A 16442-nucleotide genomic window follows, 5' to 3' on the forward strand; every position below is an offset into this window, starting at 1 on the left:
CGCATCTTAAAATGATAATTATTTGAATGCCAGATGGAGTATATTAATGACTAATGAGTATCATCAACATATATATATTAGGTAACGGTCTTCCATCTACTTTTTGCAGGTAACGTCTCTCTTTGTGTACATCACCTGCTTTATCCTTGCTTTGTGGAAAAGAAACGTTTGCAGTGTAGGTGCACCAGCTTCCAATGTGGATCTCTCAACGCACTCCAAAATTAGCAACCACTCCTCTTACCGACAAAGCAATTGTACCACCAGACCCCTGACCACGGAACCACAGCCCTGCACCCCATTACATATTCTCATATACTCAGCGCCTGCACCCGCACTATACCAACCATGAGCGACCTCATTTCCTACATCTCCAAGATGTTGTGTATCAAGGCAAGGTCCGAGGCAACACCGGCCGGCGGCGAGGACGGCGGCGGTTGCGCGGCGGAAGAGTGCCGCGTCTGCCTGTCGAGGATCCGCGTCGGCGAGGCCACCCGCCGGCTGCCGTGCCGGCATGTTTTCCACCGGGACTGCGTCGACCGCTGGCTGCTGTCCTGCAAGCGAACCTGCCCGCTCTGCCGGGTTTACGTGGCCGACGAGAACAGGCATCCGGTGGCGGTGAAGCACACTGGCCGTGAAGCACTCGCCGACGACCTGGTGATCTGGTTCTCCACCGTGCTCGTCCCCGGTTTCTGATGACAAAATCTTCTTCATTTTCGCTTGAAGCTGTTTTTTGTTTTTGGCATATACTACAGCTTACGTGTATGTACTTATGTTAGTCTATAGAACAGTTATCAACAAATTTGTGTATGCATGCCCGGATAGATTCTGGTTTCATTTATTGGTGGAATTTTTTCTATTCGATGCTGCTTACTAAACGAGAGTGACTGAAAAATAAGAGCATTCAGAATCGTGGCCTCTCCTATCCAAATTTCTGCTTACGCATCATCAGCCGCCTTAGGGTGCGTTTGGCAGCTTCCAGTACTGATTTTCTGCTGAATCCAGTAGGAGCTCTGCCAAATAGTTTTTGAAAAAGAATTGATTCTTTGCTGATTAAGTGAAGTGATTTTCTGAAATGAACTAAGAGGTTGGGAGCTGCAAGAAGTAGCTTCTCCTGATTCATTGAAGTGATTCTCTATTCTGATTTTAAGAGTTTATGGTAGAGAATTATAAAGAATCACTTTCAGCTACAGAATCACTTCTATAATCAGCTTTTCATATAGAATCAGAATCAGATGGAGGCGTAACCATATGAGTATGGTCCATGCTCTTTGCAGTTACTTCCAGAGTTCCGCCCGTGCACCAAGGTGCTCCTCGGCGATGGTACACTGACATGACCACTGGATTGGGTCTCAGCCACTTGCATTCACCTTCCCGGCGTTGTTCTGGTTCTGCAAGCGCGCCAACATCACTGTCCACAATGCTTGGGCCAACGGACAGTGGAATTTGCAGCTTCTTCCTCAGCTCAGCTCCTCTACGTCGATCGAGAGCTTGGCACCTTGCTCTTGGCTCGGCCTTCTACCATTAGCACATGGCCTCTGCACCAATTGACCCCTTTGCCGCCAACATCGGGTACGATGCGCACTACTAGAGAATTCGGTACTAGTTCCAGTTTGTAGGGTGCATATCTTCCGAAAATGCATCCAGAATTAATCTGTCGAGATAAAAGGGGGTCTTTTGTCACGGGTCCCTCAACCAGGATATAAGACCCCTTTTAATCCCGGTTGATAATACCAACCGGGATAAAACGGTCGCCACGTCAGGGGCTACCTCCCGCCTTTATCCTAGTTGGTATTGGACTAAATGGTTTTGCAAAAAAAATTGCAAAAATAAAAAATCCCTGGAGGTCCCGGGAGGCTCCCCACACGCGCACGTCGCAAGGCACAAGTCACTTGATTTTTCACGCGCATGTGTGGTCCGTGGGATTCAAACCCACATGGGATTCGAACCCATGATCTCAAGCCTCGCGCGTAGCTTCCTTACCATCCCACCTACACACCACATCTATCTATATAGGGGATGCTATCCTTTTGTATTAACTCATGGAGGACCCTTTAATCCGGGTTGGTAACACCAACCGGGATTAAAGACCTCATTTAATCCCAGTTGGTATACCAACCGGGATAAAAAAGGTTCCAGGGATTTAGTCCTTTCCCAGCCACACATGGGGACCCTTTTTATCCCGGTTAAAAACACCAACCAGGATAAAAAGGGTCCAAGGGCTTTATTCTTTTTTCAGCCACCCGTGGGCGACCTTTTATCCCGGTTGGAGTTTCCAACCGGGACTAAAGGACCCCCTTTTATCCCGGTTGCTTTAGTTCCGGGTGGTAATACCAACCAGAACTAAAGGGTGACCTTTTAGTCCCGGTTGATCTTACCAACTGGGATTAAAAGGTCCCCCATGTGTGCCTAAATTTTTCAACCGGGACTAAAGGATCCTCACGGGTGGCTGATTTTTGAACCGGGACTAAAAGGTCCCATTTAGTCCTGATTGCAAATACAAACTGGGAGTAAATTCTAGCCTACCGTGACGTACCCTCTTTTCTCCTGGACCTAAATTAAACCGGGATTAAAGAGGGGGATCGAAAGTCATTTCTCTAGCAGCTCTCCCAAGGTGCAAGCATTTCCTGTGGCTTCTTCACCGCCACCGTCTGCCGCCTTGGTACATCATGGAAACATCATTGAATCCTCGGTCTAGCCTACTGCGGTGAATATGAGAACCAAGACCACCTTGTCCTCCGATGCTCACGCACACGACGTTTTTGGAAGCTCGTCGGCTGGCCTTCTGTCCCATACCTTGACTCTTTTCAGGGACCTTTGGGACTTGCCTGAACTCATGTCGTTGTGTGACACCCGAGTTCGCTCGGCGATTATCACTGCACTGCTCTGGAACATCTGGAAGGCTAGAAATGTCCTGGTGTTCAACCAAACTGTGCAGAGTGCGACAACCACCTTATATGCTGTGGCCGCCGACTTTAGGACTGTGGAAGCATCGGCTGCGCAATGCTGAAGCTGCCAATTCTATCCTGCTGTGGGGCGGATATTTTTATACCAACGTAAACTGTCACCTCTAGTACCCTCCACTCCCAAACTCATGTATGCACCAACTTAGTATATCGATATATTTGTTCAGACCGGCTAGAAGCCTGCCGTAGCCCCTTCAATAAAAATAAGAGTAAATTAAATGGCGTCCAAATTTCTGCTACTCAATCGTTCAGTTCTATGCACGTGCATTATTATGCCTCCTGTACCTGTTTTTTCACATGATTTTTGTTTCTTCTTTCTGATGGAAATGTTCCACAGGCTCGCTTTCCAATGAACCCCTACCTAACGAGATCTCATCAGAACAAGAGTTCCACCCACCGAACAACAATTGTCCAACTGTTTGTATGTTGTATATACGATAGGTGCAATTCAATTTATCTCCATAAATCACTGCACCTAGCATACTTGGACCATATTGTTGGGATACGAGGTAGGCTACGCTAGCGCAAATCAAAATTTCTACCGCGTATAACCAAGAAGAACTGCCGTATAAGGATCACGGGATTACCACTCGACGCACTACTGGTGCGGAAGATGTAGATATGCGTCGATGCAGTGAAGACGATCACGTAGTCGATCACGTCCAGCAGCTCCTCAGCAGCTCGTCCACGTGCACAGCAAGATCGCCTCCGGTACCGCGGCTCGTCGTCGGCTCGTCGTGGCTCGTCGGCGGCTCGTCGATGGCTCGTCCAAGTGCTGCAGGCGCAACACCTCCAAGGTATCCACACGTGCAGGGAGGAAGCGTCGCAAGCCGGATTGCTAGATCCGCGAGTTGCAACAGGCGAGGGCGTGGGAGGCGCGGCAAGTGTGTTCAGCCAAAAAGGTGTGAACCCTAGGGCGCCCCCACCCCTCTATTTATAGAGGTTCCTGATGGGCCTCTGGATTCGAGGCCCATTAGTACTCCTAAACCTAATCCAACTCAGATCAAATCCGAATTGGGCTTCCAGCCCCTTAAGTGTGCGACCCTTTGGGTTCGGATACGTATAGACATGGCCCGAGTACTCCTACTCGGCCCAATAGTCGGTAGCGGCCTCTAGCAAGACGTGCCAACTCCTATACGCACACGAAGATCATATCAGACGAACCATCACAACATAATATACATGCTATTCCCTTTGCCTCACAATATTTGGTCTAGCTTCAAGCCGACCGCTCTTTCTCGATCCTGTGATTCGGAATCCCTTTGTAGGTTAACTCTTAACCGTACGTAGCATGGCCATGCATTTTCGGATCCGATCACTCGAGGGGCTCAGAGATATCACTCTCAATCAGAGAGGGGCAAATCCCATCTTGATTGACCATGTCTCATAGCATGCTTCTTGACAAACCCGAAAGCTACCTTTATAACTACCCTGTTACGGCGTAGCGTTTGATAGCCCCTAAGTAGGTCGATCCACATCTAGAATACATGCGACAATCTCAGGTCTAAGGACAAAGCGTATATGTTGTTTAAAGAGAGAACTACTTCTCGTGTTGGGTCAGTCCTAACACATGTCTCCACATGTGTCCACATTATTAGTTCAACATCTCCATGTTCATGACTTGTGAAACATAGTCATCAACTAATACATGTGCTAGTCTAATATTCATGTGTGTCCTCACATGAACTGCGACTAGGGACAACTTTAGAATAACCATACAAGTAAAGAGTTTCACATACAATTCACATAATTGCAAATCAATTCAAGTAGCCTTTAATGGATATTCAATGAACACAATATACAAATCATGGATACAAATGGAATATCATCATCTCTATGATTGCCTCTAGGGCATACCTCCAACAGTCTCCCACTTGCACTAGAGTCAATCTAGAAGGTACCTAATACCCATAGCTCTTACATGCGCATCATGCTTAGCCTGCGGGAGTGGTTTTGTCAACGGATCAGAAATGTTCAGATCCGTGTGTATTTTGCATATCTTGATCTCACCCCGGTTAACGAAGTCTCGAATGAGATGAAATCGCCGCATTACGTGTTTGTTCTTCTGGTGGTTCCTTGGCTCCTTTGCTTGCGCAATTGCCCCATTGTTATCACAGTAGAGATTCAATGGGCTGGACGCATTCGGGAACACACCAAGCTCAATGAGGAAATTCCTTATCCAAACACCTTCCTTCGCGGCTTCCGAAGCCGCGATGTACTCGGCTTCTGTCGTAGAATCGGCCACCGTCTCCTGCTTGGAACTCTTCCAACTAACAGCACCACCATTCAGCGTGAACACAAATCCTGATTGTGACTTTGAATCATCTCTGTCGGTTTGGAAACTAGCATCGGTGTAACCTGTTACAACGAGCTCCTCCTGACCTCCATAGACGAGGAACATATCTTTAGTCCTTCTCAAGTACTTAAGAATGTTTTTCACCGCTGTCCAGTGACTCTCACCTGGATCAGATTGGTGTCTGCTTGTCATACTTAGCGCATATGAAACATCTGGGCGAGTACTTATCATTGCATACATGATAGATCCAATGGCCGAGGCATATGGCACTCTACTCATGCGATCCCGCTCATCAGCAGTCGAAGGACACTGAGTCTTGCTGAGATGTATGCCATGTGACATAGGCAAGAACCCTTTCTTTGCCTCTTCCATGCTGAACCGCTTCAACACTTTGTCAATATAAGTATCTTGGCTCAAACCTATAAGCCTTCTCGATCTATCTCTATAGATCTTAATGCCTAGAATATATGCCGCTTCCCCTAAGTCCTTCATCGAAAAACTATTTTTCAGTGAAGTCTTTACGGACTCAAGCATAGGAATGTTATTTCCAATCAGTAATATGTCATCCACATATAAGATTAGAAATACTACAGAGCTCCCACTAACCTTCTTGTAAACACAAGACTCTTCTTCGTTCTTGGTGAAGTCAAACTCTTTGACCACTTCATCAAAACGAATGTTCCAACTCCTAGATGCTTGCTTCAATCCATAAATGGATCTCTGAAGCTTGCATACCTTTCCAGCATTTTTCGGATCGACAAAACCCTCGGGCTGTATCATATACACGTCCTCAGCTAGGTTTCCATTCAGGAAAGCTGTCTTGACATCCATCTGCTATATCTCATAATCGAAATATGCAGCTATAGCTAGAATAATCCGAATGGACTTAAGCATCACTACGGGCGAGAAGGTCTCGTCGTAGTCAACTCCTTGAACTTGTCGAAAACCTTTTGCGACAAGTCGTGCTTTATAGATGTGAACATTTCCATCCATGTCCTTTTTCTTCTTATAGATCCACTTGCACTCTATGGCTTTAACACCATCAGGCGGGTCAACCAAGTTCCAAACTTGATTGTCTCCCATGGACTCTATTTCGGATTGCATGGCACTCTGCCATTTTTCGGAGTCTGGGTCCATCATTGCTTCTGCATATGTCGCAGGCTCATCATTGTCCAACAATAATATTTCTCGCATTTCGCGGAGCCTTGCTGACCTTCGTGGTTGTGGCGGTGCTTCTCTTGCTATGGGTATCTCAACTTGTTCTGCTACGTTAGCATCACTCATTGATTCTTGCCCGATTGGCTCATCTTGAACTTCTTCAAGATGCACTGTCTTTCCACTCTTTTCTCCTTTGAGAAACTCTTTCTCTAGGAAAACCCCGTTCCGAGCGACAAACACTTTGCCTTCTGATCGGTTGTAGAAATAATATCCCAAAGTTTCCTTTGGATATCCCACGAAAATGCACTTATCCGACTTGGGTGTGATCTTGTCCGACTGAAGTCGCTTGACAAACACTTCACATCCCCAAATCTTTAGAAAAGACAGACTAGGAACCTTTCCAGTCCATATCTCATATGGTGTCTTAACTACGGATTTAGATGGTACCCTATTTAGTGTGAAAGCTGCTGTTTCTAGAGCGTATCCCCAAAATGACAACGGTAGGTCCGACTGGCTCATCATTGATCGAACCATGTCTAACAAAGTTCGATTACGTCGCTCGGACACACCGTTTCTCTGAGGTGTTCCAGGCGGCGTAAGTTGTGGAACAATTCCGCAACTCTTTAGATGATTGCTAAACTCGTGGCTCAAATACTCGCCTCCACGATCAGATCGTAAGGCCTTAATTTTCTTGCCACGCTGATTTTCAACTTCATTCTGAAATTCCTTGAACTTTTCAAAGGTTTCAGACTTGTGCCTCATCAAGTAGACATAGCCATATCTACTAAAATCATCAGTGAAAGTTATGAAGTATTGGAATCCTCCTCTAGCCGTCGTGCTCATTGGTCCGCATACATCACTATGTACGAGTTCCAACAAGTCTACTGCTCTCTCAGGAAATCCTGTGAAAGGCGTCTTGGTCATCTTGCCTAGCAAGCAAGCCTCGCATGTCTCGTATGATTCAAAATCAAACGAAGTTAGAAGTCCATCAGAATGGAGCTTCTTCATGCGCTTTTCACTTATATGACCCAAACGACAATGCCACAAGTAGGTAGGACTCAAATCATTAGGCCGAGGCCTTTTAGCACTTACATTACAGACAGGTGAACCATCAAGATTTAAAACAAACAATCCATTCACAATGGGTGCAAAAGCCATAAACATATTATTCTTAGAGATCACACAACCATTGTTTTCACTCGCAAATGAATAACCATCCTTCATCAAACATGAAGGAGATAAAATGTTTCGACTTAAACTAGGAACAAAATAACAATTATTCAACTCCATAATAAATCCTGACGGGAGGTGGAGTTGCATCGTCCCGACGGTCAAAGCAGCAACTCTTGCATTATTGCCCACGCGGAAATCAACTTCTCCTCTTTCAACGCTTCTACTTCTTATCATTCCCTGCATCGAATTGCAAATATGAGCAACCGATCCGGTATCAAATACCCAAGAATTAATAACTGTATCAGCGAGAAATATGTTGTCTATAACATAAACAACAAGCGTACCTGAGGTAGAAGTACTCTTACTTCCGCCGTTCTTCAACGAAGCTAGGTACTGCTTGCAGTTTCTCTTCCAGTGACCAAGTTCATGACAGTAAAAGCACTCTTTATCTGGAGCAGGTCCAGGTCCAGCTTTAACCTTGGGCGGTGGGTTTGGCTTGGACGTTCCAGCCTTGCCCTTCTTCTTCCAAGAATTGTCCTTCTTCTTAAAGCTGGGCTTGTTCTGTATCGCCATCACATGGCTGGTACTAGCGCTTTTCTTTATGTCAGCCTCTGCTGTTTTAAGCATGCCACACAGCTCATTCAGACCCTTCTCTGTCCCATGCATATGGTAGTTCGAGATGAAGTTCCCATAGCTAGGCGGAAGAGACGAAAGAATGAAATCAGTGGCCAACTCTTGGCCCAGTGGGAAGCCTAGCTTCTCCAACCGTTGAGTGTAACCAACCATCTTGATTACGTGTGGTCCTACTGCTGCGCCTTCTGCTAGCTTGCTCTCAACAAAGGCCTTAGACACATTGAACCTTTCAGTCCTGGCCTGTGTTTGGAACATGTCTCTAAGCGCCACGATCATATTGTGCGCCTCATGGTTTGTTTCGAACTGCATCTGCAGCTCGGGTTCCATGCAAGCAAGCATAAGGCAGCTTACTTCGAGGTTAGCATCACATGCTTTCTTGTAAGCATTCTTAGCAGCAGCGGGTGCATCCTCAGCAGGTTCTTCTGGTAGTGGGTTGTCTAGAACATCTTCCTTTTTCTCAGCCCTGAGAACAATTCTCAGATTGCGGATCCAATCCGAGTAGTTTGTTCCATTCAACTTGTCCTTCTCAAGGACCGAACGCAAAGCAAACGATGTGGTGGTGTTGCTAGGTGCCATTTAATGTACAACAAAAGTAATGCAAAATACACTAAGACAAACGTATCCATGATAGAGCAAATCATATTAAACTATTTTAACAGAATCTACTCCCACTAAAATCAATATCCCTCTATTGAAACTTAGTGATTCAGGATCCACAACTAACAAGTCCACTAGTGAGCTTTAGCATCACCGCTAGCAAACGAGGTAGATCGGTAAGCAACTTTTGCTAATCATATCAACATATGACTCCTGTTGTTGGGTGACATCTCTATGTCTCGGCGCCCAACCTTTATGCCCCAAGGTCCTTAACCGTTAAGATATCCTTGTTAAGCAAACCAACCCTTATGCGTGTAAGTGTCCGACACAAACCCGTCTAGTCAAGGAAAACTAGTGGCACCCTAATTTCATAGACCCACCACTAATTGTACAAGACATGGGACGGTGCAAGTTTTAGTTGGGAGGGCATACTAACTTAAACTTTGTGAGGGATCGTTCTACTTCTAACATCACAGCATGCAGAAAGTAAAACATAAAACAGAATAGCATTCACACAGTTGTGACACAGTATGGCTCGTTTTCATATGGTGATCTCCATCTCCATAGAACATGTTCACCATGGTGATCTCCATCTCCATGTTCCATGTGCGCCATCCTCCTGGTTATGAGTCCTCCAAGAACTAGAGCATGCTATTACGCCTAATAGCTAGTAAAGAATCTAGTAATGAAGATTACATAGTTGCTTGGATCATCACAGATTGGTACGCAGACCATTAAATACAATAAAGTGACAACACATATGGCTCCTGCCGTGTTGCCGTACGCGCGACACGCAGGTCACGAATGAGTTACACACATGCATCACATACACAAGGGGGCCATACTGATCACAAGATACATACATACATCCTGCAAAACAGAGTTAGGCGTCCTAACGTTCCAAACTTGGGAGGCCCGAAACTCCATCTTCCAAGCCGAATTTGGGGAATCTAATCTCGCCGAAAACGGCGAAGCGGTTGAAATTCATGTGTAACTTTTTCTGTAGATCAATTTTCGTATAGAAATCGCCTCGATCCGAGATCGTACCGAAAAGTTACGGCTGATTTACCGAAGCATACGCATACAGCAAAATCCCGACCCCGGCAGTAGATCCTATCTACTATTGCACATCTAATGCGCCTGGCGTATGACCCTGGATCTCGATTTGACCAATCATATTGATCTTCCCTCACTGCAACTGGGTTTACGTGTATCACTTAACTCCGATGGCGGAAACCGACCGGTAGGAGTATGTCGTTACACTACCATTGCGGCAAGGGCACGAAATCAGGACATAGATCAAACAGAGAACTCGCATATCTCCATATGCACACATCCCGAATCCAAAACTAAGCAGCTACGGCTCTTGATACCACTTTTGGGATACGAGGTAGGCTACGCTAGCGCAAATCAAAATTTCTACCGCGTATAACCAGGAAGAACTGCCGTATAAGGATCACGGGATTACCACTCGACGCACTACTGGTGCGGAAGATGTAGATATGCGTCGATGCAGTGAAGACGATCACGTAGTCGATCACGTCCAGCAGCTCCTCAGCAGCTCGTCCACGTGCACAGCAAGATCGCCTCCGGTACCGCGGCTCGTCGTCGGCTCGTCGTGGCTCGTCGGCGGCTCGTCGATGGCTCGTCCAAGTGCTGCAGGCGCAACACCTCCAAGGTATCCACACGTGCAGGGAGGAAGCGTCGCAAGCCGGATTGCTAGATCCACGAGTTGCAACAGGCGAGGGCGTGGGAGGCGCGGCAAGTGTGTTCAGCCAAAAAGGTGTGAACCCTAGGGCGCCCCCACCCCTCTATTTATAGAGGTTCCTGATGGGCCTCTGGATCCGAGGCCCATTAGTACTCCTAAACCTAATCCAACTCAGATCAAATCCGAATTGGGCTTCCAGCCCCTTAAGTGTGCGACCCTTTGGGTTCGGATACGTATAGACATGGCTCGAGTACTCCTACTCGGCCCAATAGTCGGTAGCGGCCTCTAGCAAGACGTGCCAACTCCTATACGCACACGAAGATCATATCAGACGAACCATCACAACATAATATACATGCTATTCCCTTTGCCTCACGATATTTGGTCTAGCTTCAAGCCGACCGCTCTTTCTCGATCCTGTGATTCGGAATCCCTTTGTAGGTTAACTCTTAACCGTACGTAGCATGGCCATGCATTTTCGGATCCGATCACTCGAGGGGCCCAGAGATATCACTCTCAATCAGAGAGGGGCAAATCCCATCTTGATTGACCATGTCTCATAGCATGCTTCTTGACAAACCCGAAAGCTACCTTTATAACTACCCTGTTACGGCGTAGCGTTTGATAGCCCCTAAGTAGGTCGATCCACATCTAGAATACATGCGACAATCTCAGGTCTAAGGACAAAGCGTATATGTTGTTTAAAGAGAGAACTACTTCTCGTGTTGGGTCAGTCCTAACACATGTCTCCACATGTGTCCACATTATTAGTTCAACATCTCCATGTTCATGACTTGTGAAACATAGTCATCAACTAATACATGTGCTAGTCTAATATTCATGTGTGTCCTCACATGAACTGCGACTAGGGACAACTTTAGAATAACCATACAAGTAAAGAGTTTCACATACAATTCACATAATTGCAAATCAATTCAAGTAGCCTTTAATGGATATTCAATGAACACAATATACAAATCATGGATACAAATGGAATATCATCATCTCTATGATTGCCTCTAGGGCATACCTCCAACACATATATGATCCTACGTACTAACTTTATGCATATGTTTGCATGTTTTGCAACTTTTTGAACTAAACTGATACACGGTAAATTACACCCACCTTACAACAACTTGTCCAATAGTTTGTATGTTTTATGGTGGGTGCAATTTTATCTCCATAAATCACTACACCTAGCATACTTGGACCATATATGATCGTATGTACACTGGTAGACAACTCGGTATTAGTCCCGGTTGGTAGGATGCAAATCTCCTAAAAATCTATCCGGGATAAACCAACCGGGACAAAATAGGTCACCATGCACTAGTAGAGAATTGACTTTCGATGCGCCCCCTTTTGTCCCGGTTTAAAGTTGGCCCGGGACAAAAGCGGGTGCGCCACGGTAGGCAAAAATGGAGGGGAGGGTTACTCCCGTTTGGTAATTGCAACCGGGACTAAAGGGGCTAGTTCCGGAGCGTCGGTGGCGGCACCCTTTTGTCCCGGTTGGAGGCTCCAACCGGGATAAACGGGTGTCCCTTTTGTCCCGGTTGGAAGCTCCAACCGGGACTACCCGGGTGGAGGCTTCAACCGGGACAAAAGGTCCACCCTTTTATCCCGGTTGGAGCCTCTAACCGGGACCAAACTTTCAACCGGGACAAAAGGTGTTCCTTTTTGTCTCGGTTGGAGTTTTTAACTAGGATAAAAACTTATCCCCATTACATACCAAGACAGAGGCCTTTCTTCCTTCTCCAGCCCGAGCCAGTCCAGCAAATAGACAGAGGGCTGAGCTTCACCTACTCTCCGGTGGTGCCGAAGCAAGGGAGGTTCTGCTCGAAGTTTTTTCCCTCATTTTCGTGGGAATTTCACTAACCTACTCTCCGGTTGTGAAGGTTTGCTACTTCATCCTTGTGTTATGCTTTGATTTATGCTTTGGAGATGGAAAGATTAATTGCTAGAATGTGATGAAGTAGAAAATGGAGAGGTATTTTGAGCTAGAATATGAGGGAGATTGATATGTCATATATAGTATGTATTCTTGCAGTGGTTTAAAAATGATGCTACCTTGTCTAGACGGTTTATCTTATCAAATTCAATAAGGTTTTTCAAATCCATACTTGTTGAACTTGCATACCGTATTCATCTCTGCGAGGATGTTCTCTGCCGAGCAGCAACGTATGTCAAGAAGGAGGTTCGATTCTACGAGAAAGAGTGGATACGGACATCGTGACCGTGTCCCCTTTTCCGTAGCATCTAACCTCTTTCATCACAAAGTGCGGTGCCGTCCAGTTGAGAACATGCTCGCGAGATGATCACGGTCTTCAAGTTCAACAACTTCTGCAGTGCTAAGAAAAGAATTTTTGTATATAGATGGCTTCTACTACTTGTTGAACTTATCAAATTCAATATGGTTTTTCAAATCCATACTTGTTTAACTTGCATACCATGGTCATCTCTGCGAGGATGTTCTCCGCCGAGCAGCAACGTATGTCAAGAACGAGGTTCAATTCTACGAGAAAGAGTGGATACGGACATCATGACCGTGTCCCCTTTTCCGTAGAATCGAACCTCTTTCATGATGAAGTGTGGTGCCGCCCAGTTGAGGACATGCTCGCGAGATGATCACGGTCTTCAAGTTCAACAACTTATGCAGTGTTAAGGTAATAATTTTTATACATAGATGGCTTCTGCTACTGGAGGAAGTGGCGATGGTGGGGGCGATCGTGGTTCCTCTTTCGGCAAGGGAAAAATCATAGTTGTCCCTCAGCATAAGCCGAAGAAAATGAGCGTGTTGGAAAAAGCAATGCTTCGTTATTTGCAGCAACGTCATGAAGAAGCGGTTGCCGCGGGTCAGGAACCTCCTTTTGGTGGTCGTTATGCTCCACCTTCAGTCCTGGGTGTTTCACGTCCACTTAGTACTACCGTTTTAGGCGGCACAAATAAACCTAAGGATGAGGCTGGATCAGCGGAACCTTCATCTTCACCGTCCAAGGATGCTTAAAGTCCTCCTAGATAATAACCAGTGGATGGCTTGTTGTAGTGTATTATGTTGTTTGGATCTTTAATTTAAATATGTGTATTTGGATCTTCATGTTGTTGTATTGTACCATGTTGTTTGGATCTTTAATCAATTTTCACGCGTAATCCATTGTCAAGTGTAATCCATTTTCATGCGTAATACGATGCAGATGGACCGGCAATGGATGTATAATGCAGACAGGCGGAGCTAGGTGTTTATTGATGGCTTGCATTATTTTCTCGAAGTGGCCAAAGCGAACAAGCCAGAGAATGGGTTCGTATGTTGTCCATGCTTCCAATGCAATAACAAGAAGGAGTATTTAAAGGATTCCTAGGGGACTATTCACAGCCACTTGTTTAAATACGGTTTCATGCCTAACTATTTGGTTTGGACCAAGTACAGTGAACGAGGGGTCATAATGGAAGATGGTGAGGAGGATGAGGAAGATGACACCATTCCGGACTGGGTTGCAGGCCAAGCTTTTGCAGGTACTACAATGGGCGAGGCTGATGAAGATGAGTTTGCAGAAAATGGCCGTACTGATGACCTTGGTCAGGTGATACGAGATGCACATAGAGATTGCGAAACTAAGAAGGAAGCAGCAAAGTTGCAGCGCATGATAGATGATCACCAAAAATTGTTCTACCCAAGTTGCCAGCAGGGCCATAAAAAACTAGGTACGACACTAGAATTTGTGCAATGGAAGGCAAAAAAAGGTGTGTCTGATCAGGCATTTCAGGGGATGTTGAACATTGTCAAGAAGATTCCTACCGAAAATAATGAATTACCGTCCACAACATATGAAGCTAAACAGATTATTTGCCCTCTCAGATTGGATGTTCAGAAGATACACGCATGCCCTAATGACTGTATCCTCTATCGGGGTGATGAATACGAGAAATTGGATGCTTGTCCCGTCTGCGAAGCGCTGCGGTATAAGATCAGGCGAGATGATCCTGGTGATGTCGAGGGGTAGTCTTCCAAGAAGAGAGTTCCCGCGAAGGTGATGTGGTATTTCCCTATAATACCACGCTTGAAGCGGTTGTTTAGGAACAAGTTGAATGCTAAGTTGATGCGATGGCACAAAGAAGAACGTATGGAAGATGAGATGCTGAGACACCCCGCAGATGGGGCCCAGTAGAGATCAATTGATAGAGCATTCCTGGACTTTGAAAGTGAAGCAAGGAACATAAGGTTTGATTTAAGTACTGATGGATTCAATCCATTCGGTGAGTTGAGTAGTGGCCATAGTACTTGGCCTGTGACCCTATGTATGTTCAACCTTCCTCCTTGGCTGTGCATGAAGCGGAAGTTCATTATGATGCCGGTGCTTATCCGTTGGTTGATGACCTTTTACAACTCTGGAAGGAATAAGGTGTACGTGTGTGGGATGAGGATAGACAAGAGATCTTTAATCTACAAGCATTGTTGTTCGTAACCATCAATGATTGGCCAGCACTAAGTAACCTTTCAGGACAGACAAATAAGGGATATCGGGCATGCACCCACTGTTTAGATGACACAGAAAGCATGTATTTGAAGCACTGTAAGAAGGTCGTCTATATGGGTCATCATCAATTTCTCCCTGCTCACCACCAGCTGAGAAAGAGCGGGATGCATTTCAAAGGGGTGCCGGACCATCATAAAAAACGTGCACACCGTAATGGAAAGCGTGTCTTCGAGATGATGAAGGATGTAAATGTAGTCTTTGGAAAGGGTCTTGGTAGACAACTTGTTCCGAACGACGATAACGGACATGCACCCATGTGGAAGAAAAAGTCAATATTTTGGGAGCTACCTTATTGGGAAATCCTAGAGGTTTGCAACGCAATAGACGTGATGCACCTGATGAAGAATCTTTGCGTGAACGTTCTAGGCTTCATGGGTGTTTATGGGACCTCGAAAGATACATTGGAAGCACGACAGGACCTGAAAGCCATGGGGCAACGAGATGACCTACATCCGAAAAAGCGAGATAATGGACAGCACTACTTACGTCCTGCTAGTTACACTCTCAGCAAGGAAGAGAAGGATAGCATGTTTGAATGCTTGAATAGTATGAAGGTCCCGTCTGGGTACTCCTCGAATATAAAGGGAATAATAAATATGAAACAAAAGAAGTTTACAAATCTCAAGGCCCATGACTGCCACATGTTGATGACCCAGTTGCTTCCGGTTGCACTGAGGGGTCTTCTACCAGAAAATGTCCGGTTGCTGCTCGTAAAGCTATGCACGTTTCTCAATGCAATTTCGCAGAAAGCAATTGATCCATCCAAGCTATCAAAGCTACAGAACGATGTGGTGCAATGTCTTGTCAGTTTTGAGTTGTTTTTTCCACCATCCTTCTTCAATATTATGATGCACTTACTGGTTCACCTAGTAAAAGAGATTGGTATTCTCGGACCTGTATAGCTGCACAATATGTGGCCTTTTGAGAGGTTCATGGCAGTTCTAAAAAAACTATGTTCTTAATCGTGCCCGTCCAGAAGGAAGCATCGCCAAGGGATATGGAACAAAGGAGGTGATCAAGTTTTGTGTTAATTTTATTGATTCAATTGACTCGATTAGGGTTCCAACTTCACGCCATGAGGGGAAGCTCCGAGGAATGGACACCCTTGGAAGGAAATCAAGTTTCAGCAATGATATTGATTTGTTCGACAAGGCACACTACACTGTTCTTCAACAGTCATCCTTTTGTGTCTCCGTATATCGAGCAGCACAGGCAGATGGTAGCTTACAAAAACCCGACCAAATCCGATGCTTGGCTTACCCGTCATCACATGGAAACTTTTCCCTCCTGGTTGCGCCAACAACTTATGGGTAACTCTGAGATTCACCCACAGCTTGCCTGGTTAGCCAGGGGACCTGCTAGGATAATCGTCAAATTCC

General features: G+C 45.6%; 1 protein-coding gene across 1 annotated transcript; it reads left to right on the forward strand.

Annotated features, from left to right (window-relative positions):
* The first annotated feature begins 262 nt into the window (after positions 1–262).
* LOC117864520 (E3 ubiquitin-protein ligase RHA2A) lies at positions 263–856 on the forward strand. Its single transcript, XM_034748657.2, has one exon. The coding sequence runs from the start codon at positions 346–348 to the stop codon at positions 691–693; it is 348 nt and encodes a 115-aa protein (XP_034604548.1). The 5' UTR covers positions 263–345; the 3' UTR covers positions 694–856.
* Positions 857–16442: the final 15586 nt, after the last annotated feature.

Source organism: Setaria viridis, chromosome 7 (genome assembly GCF_005286985.2).
Source record: "Setaria viridis chromosome 7, Setaria_viridis_v4.0, whole genome shotgun sequence".
NCBI classification, from domain to species: domain Eukaryota; kingdom Viridiplantae; phylum Streptophyta; class Magnoliopsida; order Poales; family Poaceae; genus Setaria; species Setaria viridis.

Bases quoted from the DNA above. Each gene is read 5' to 3' on its own strand.
- LOC117864520 (XM_034748657.2), top strand. From the start codon at position 346: ATGAGCGACCTCATTTCCTACATCTCCAAGATGTTGTGTATCAAGGCA.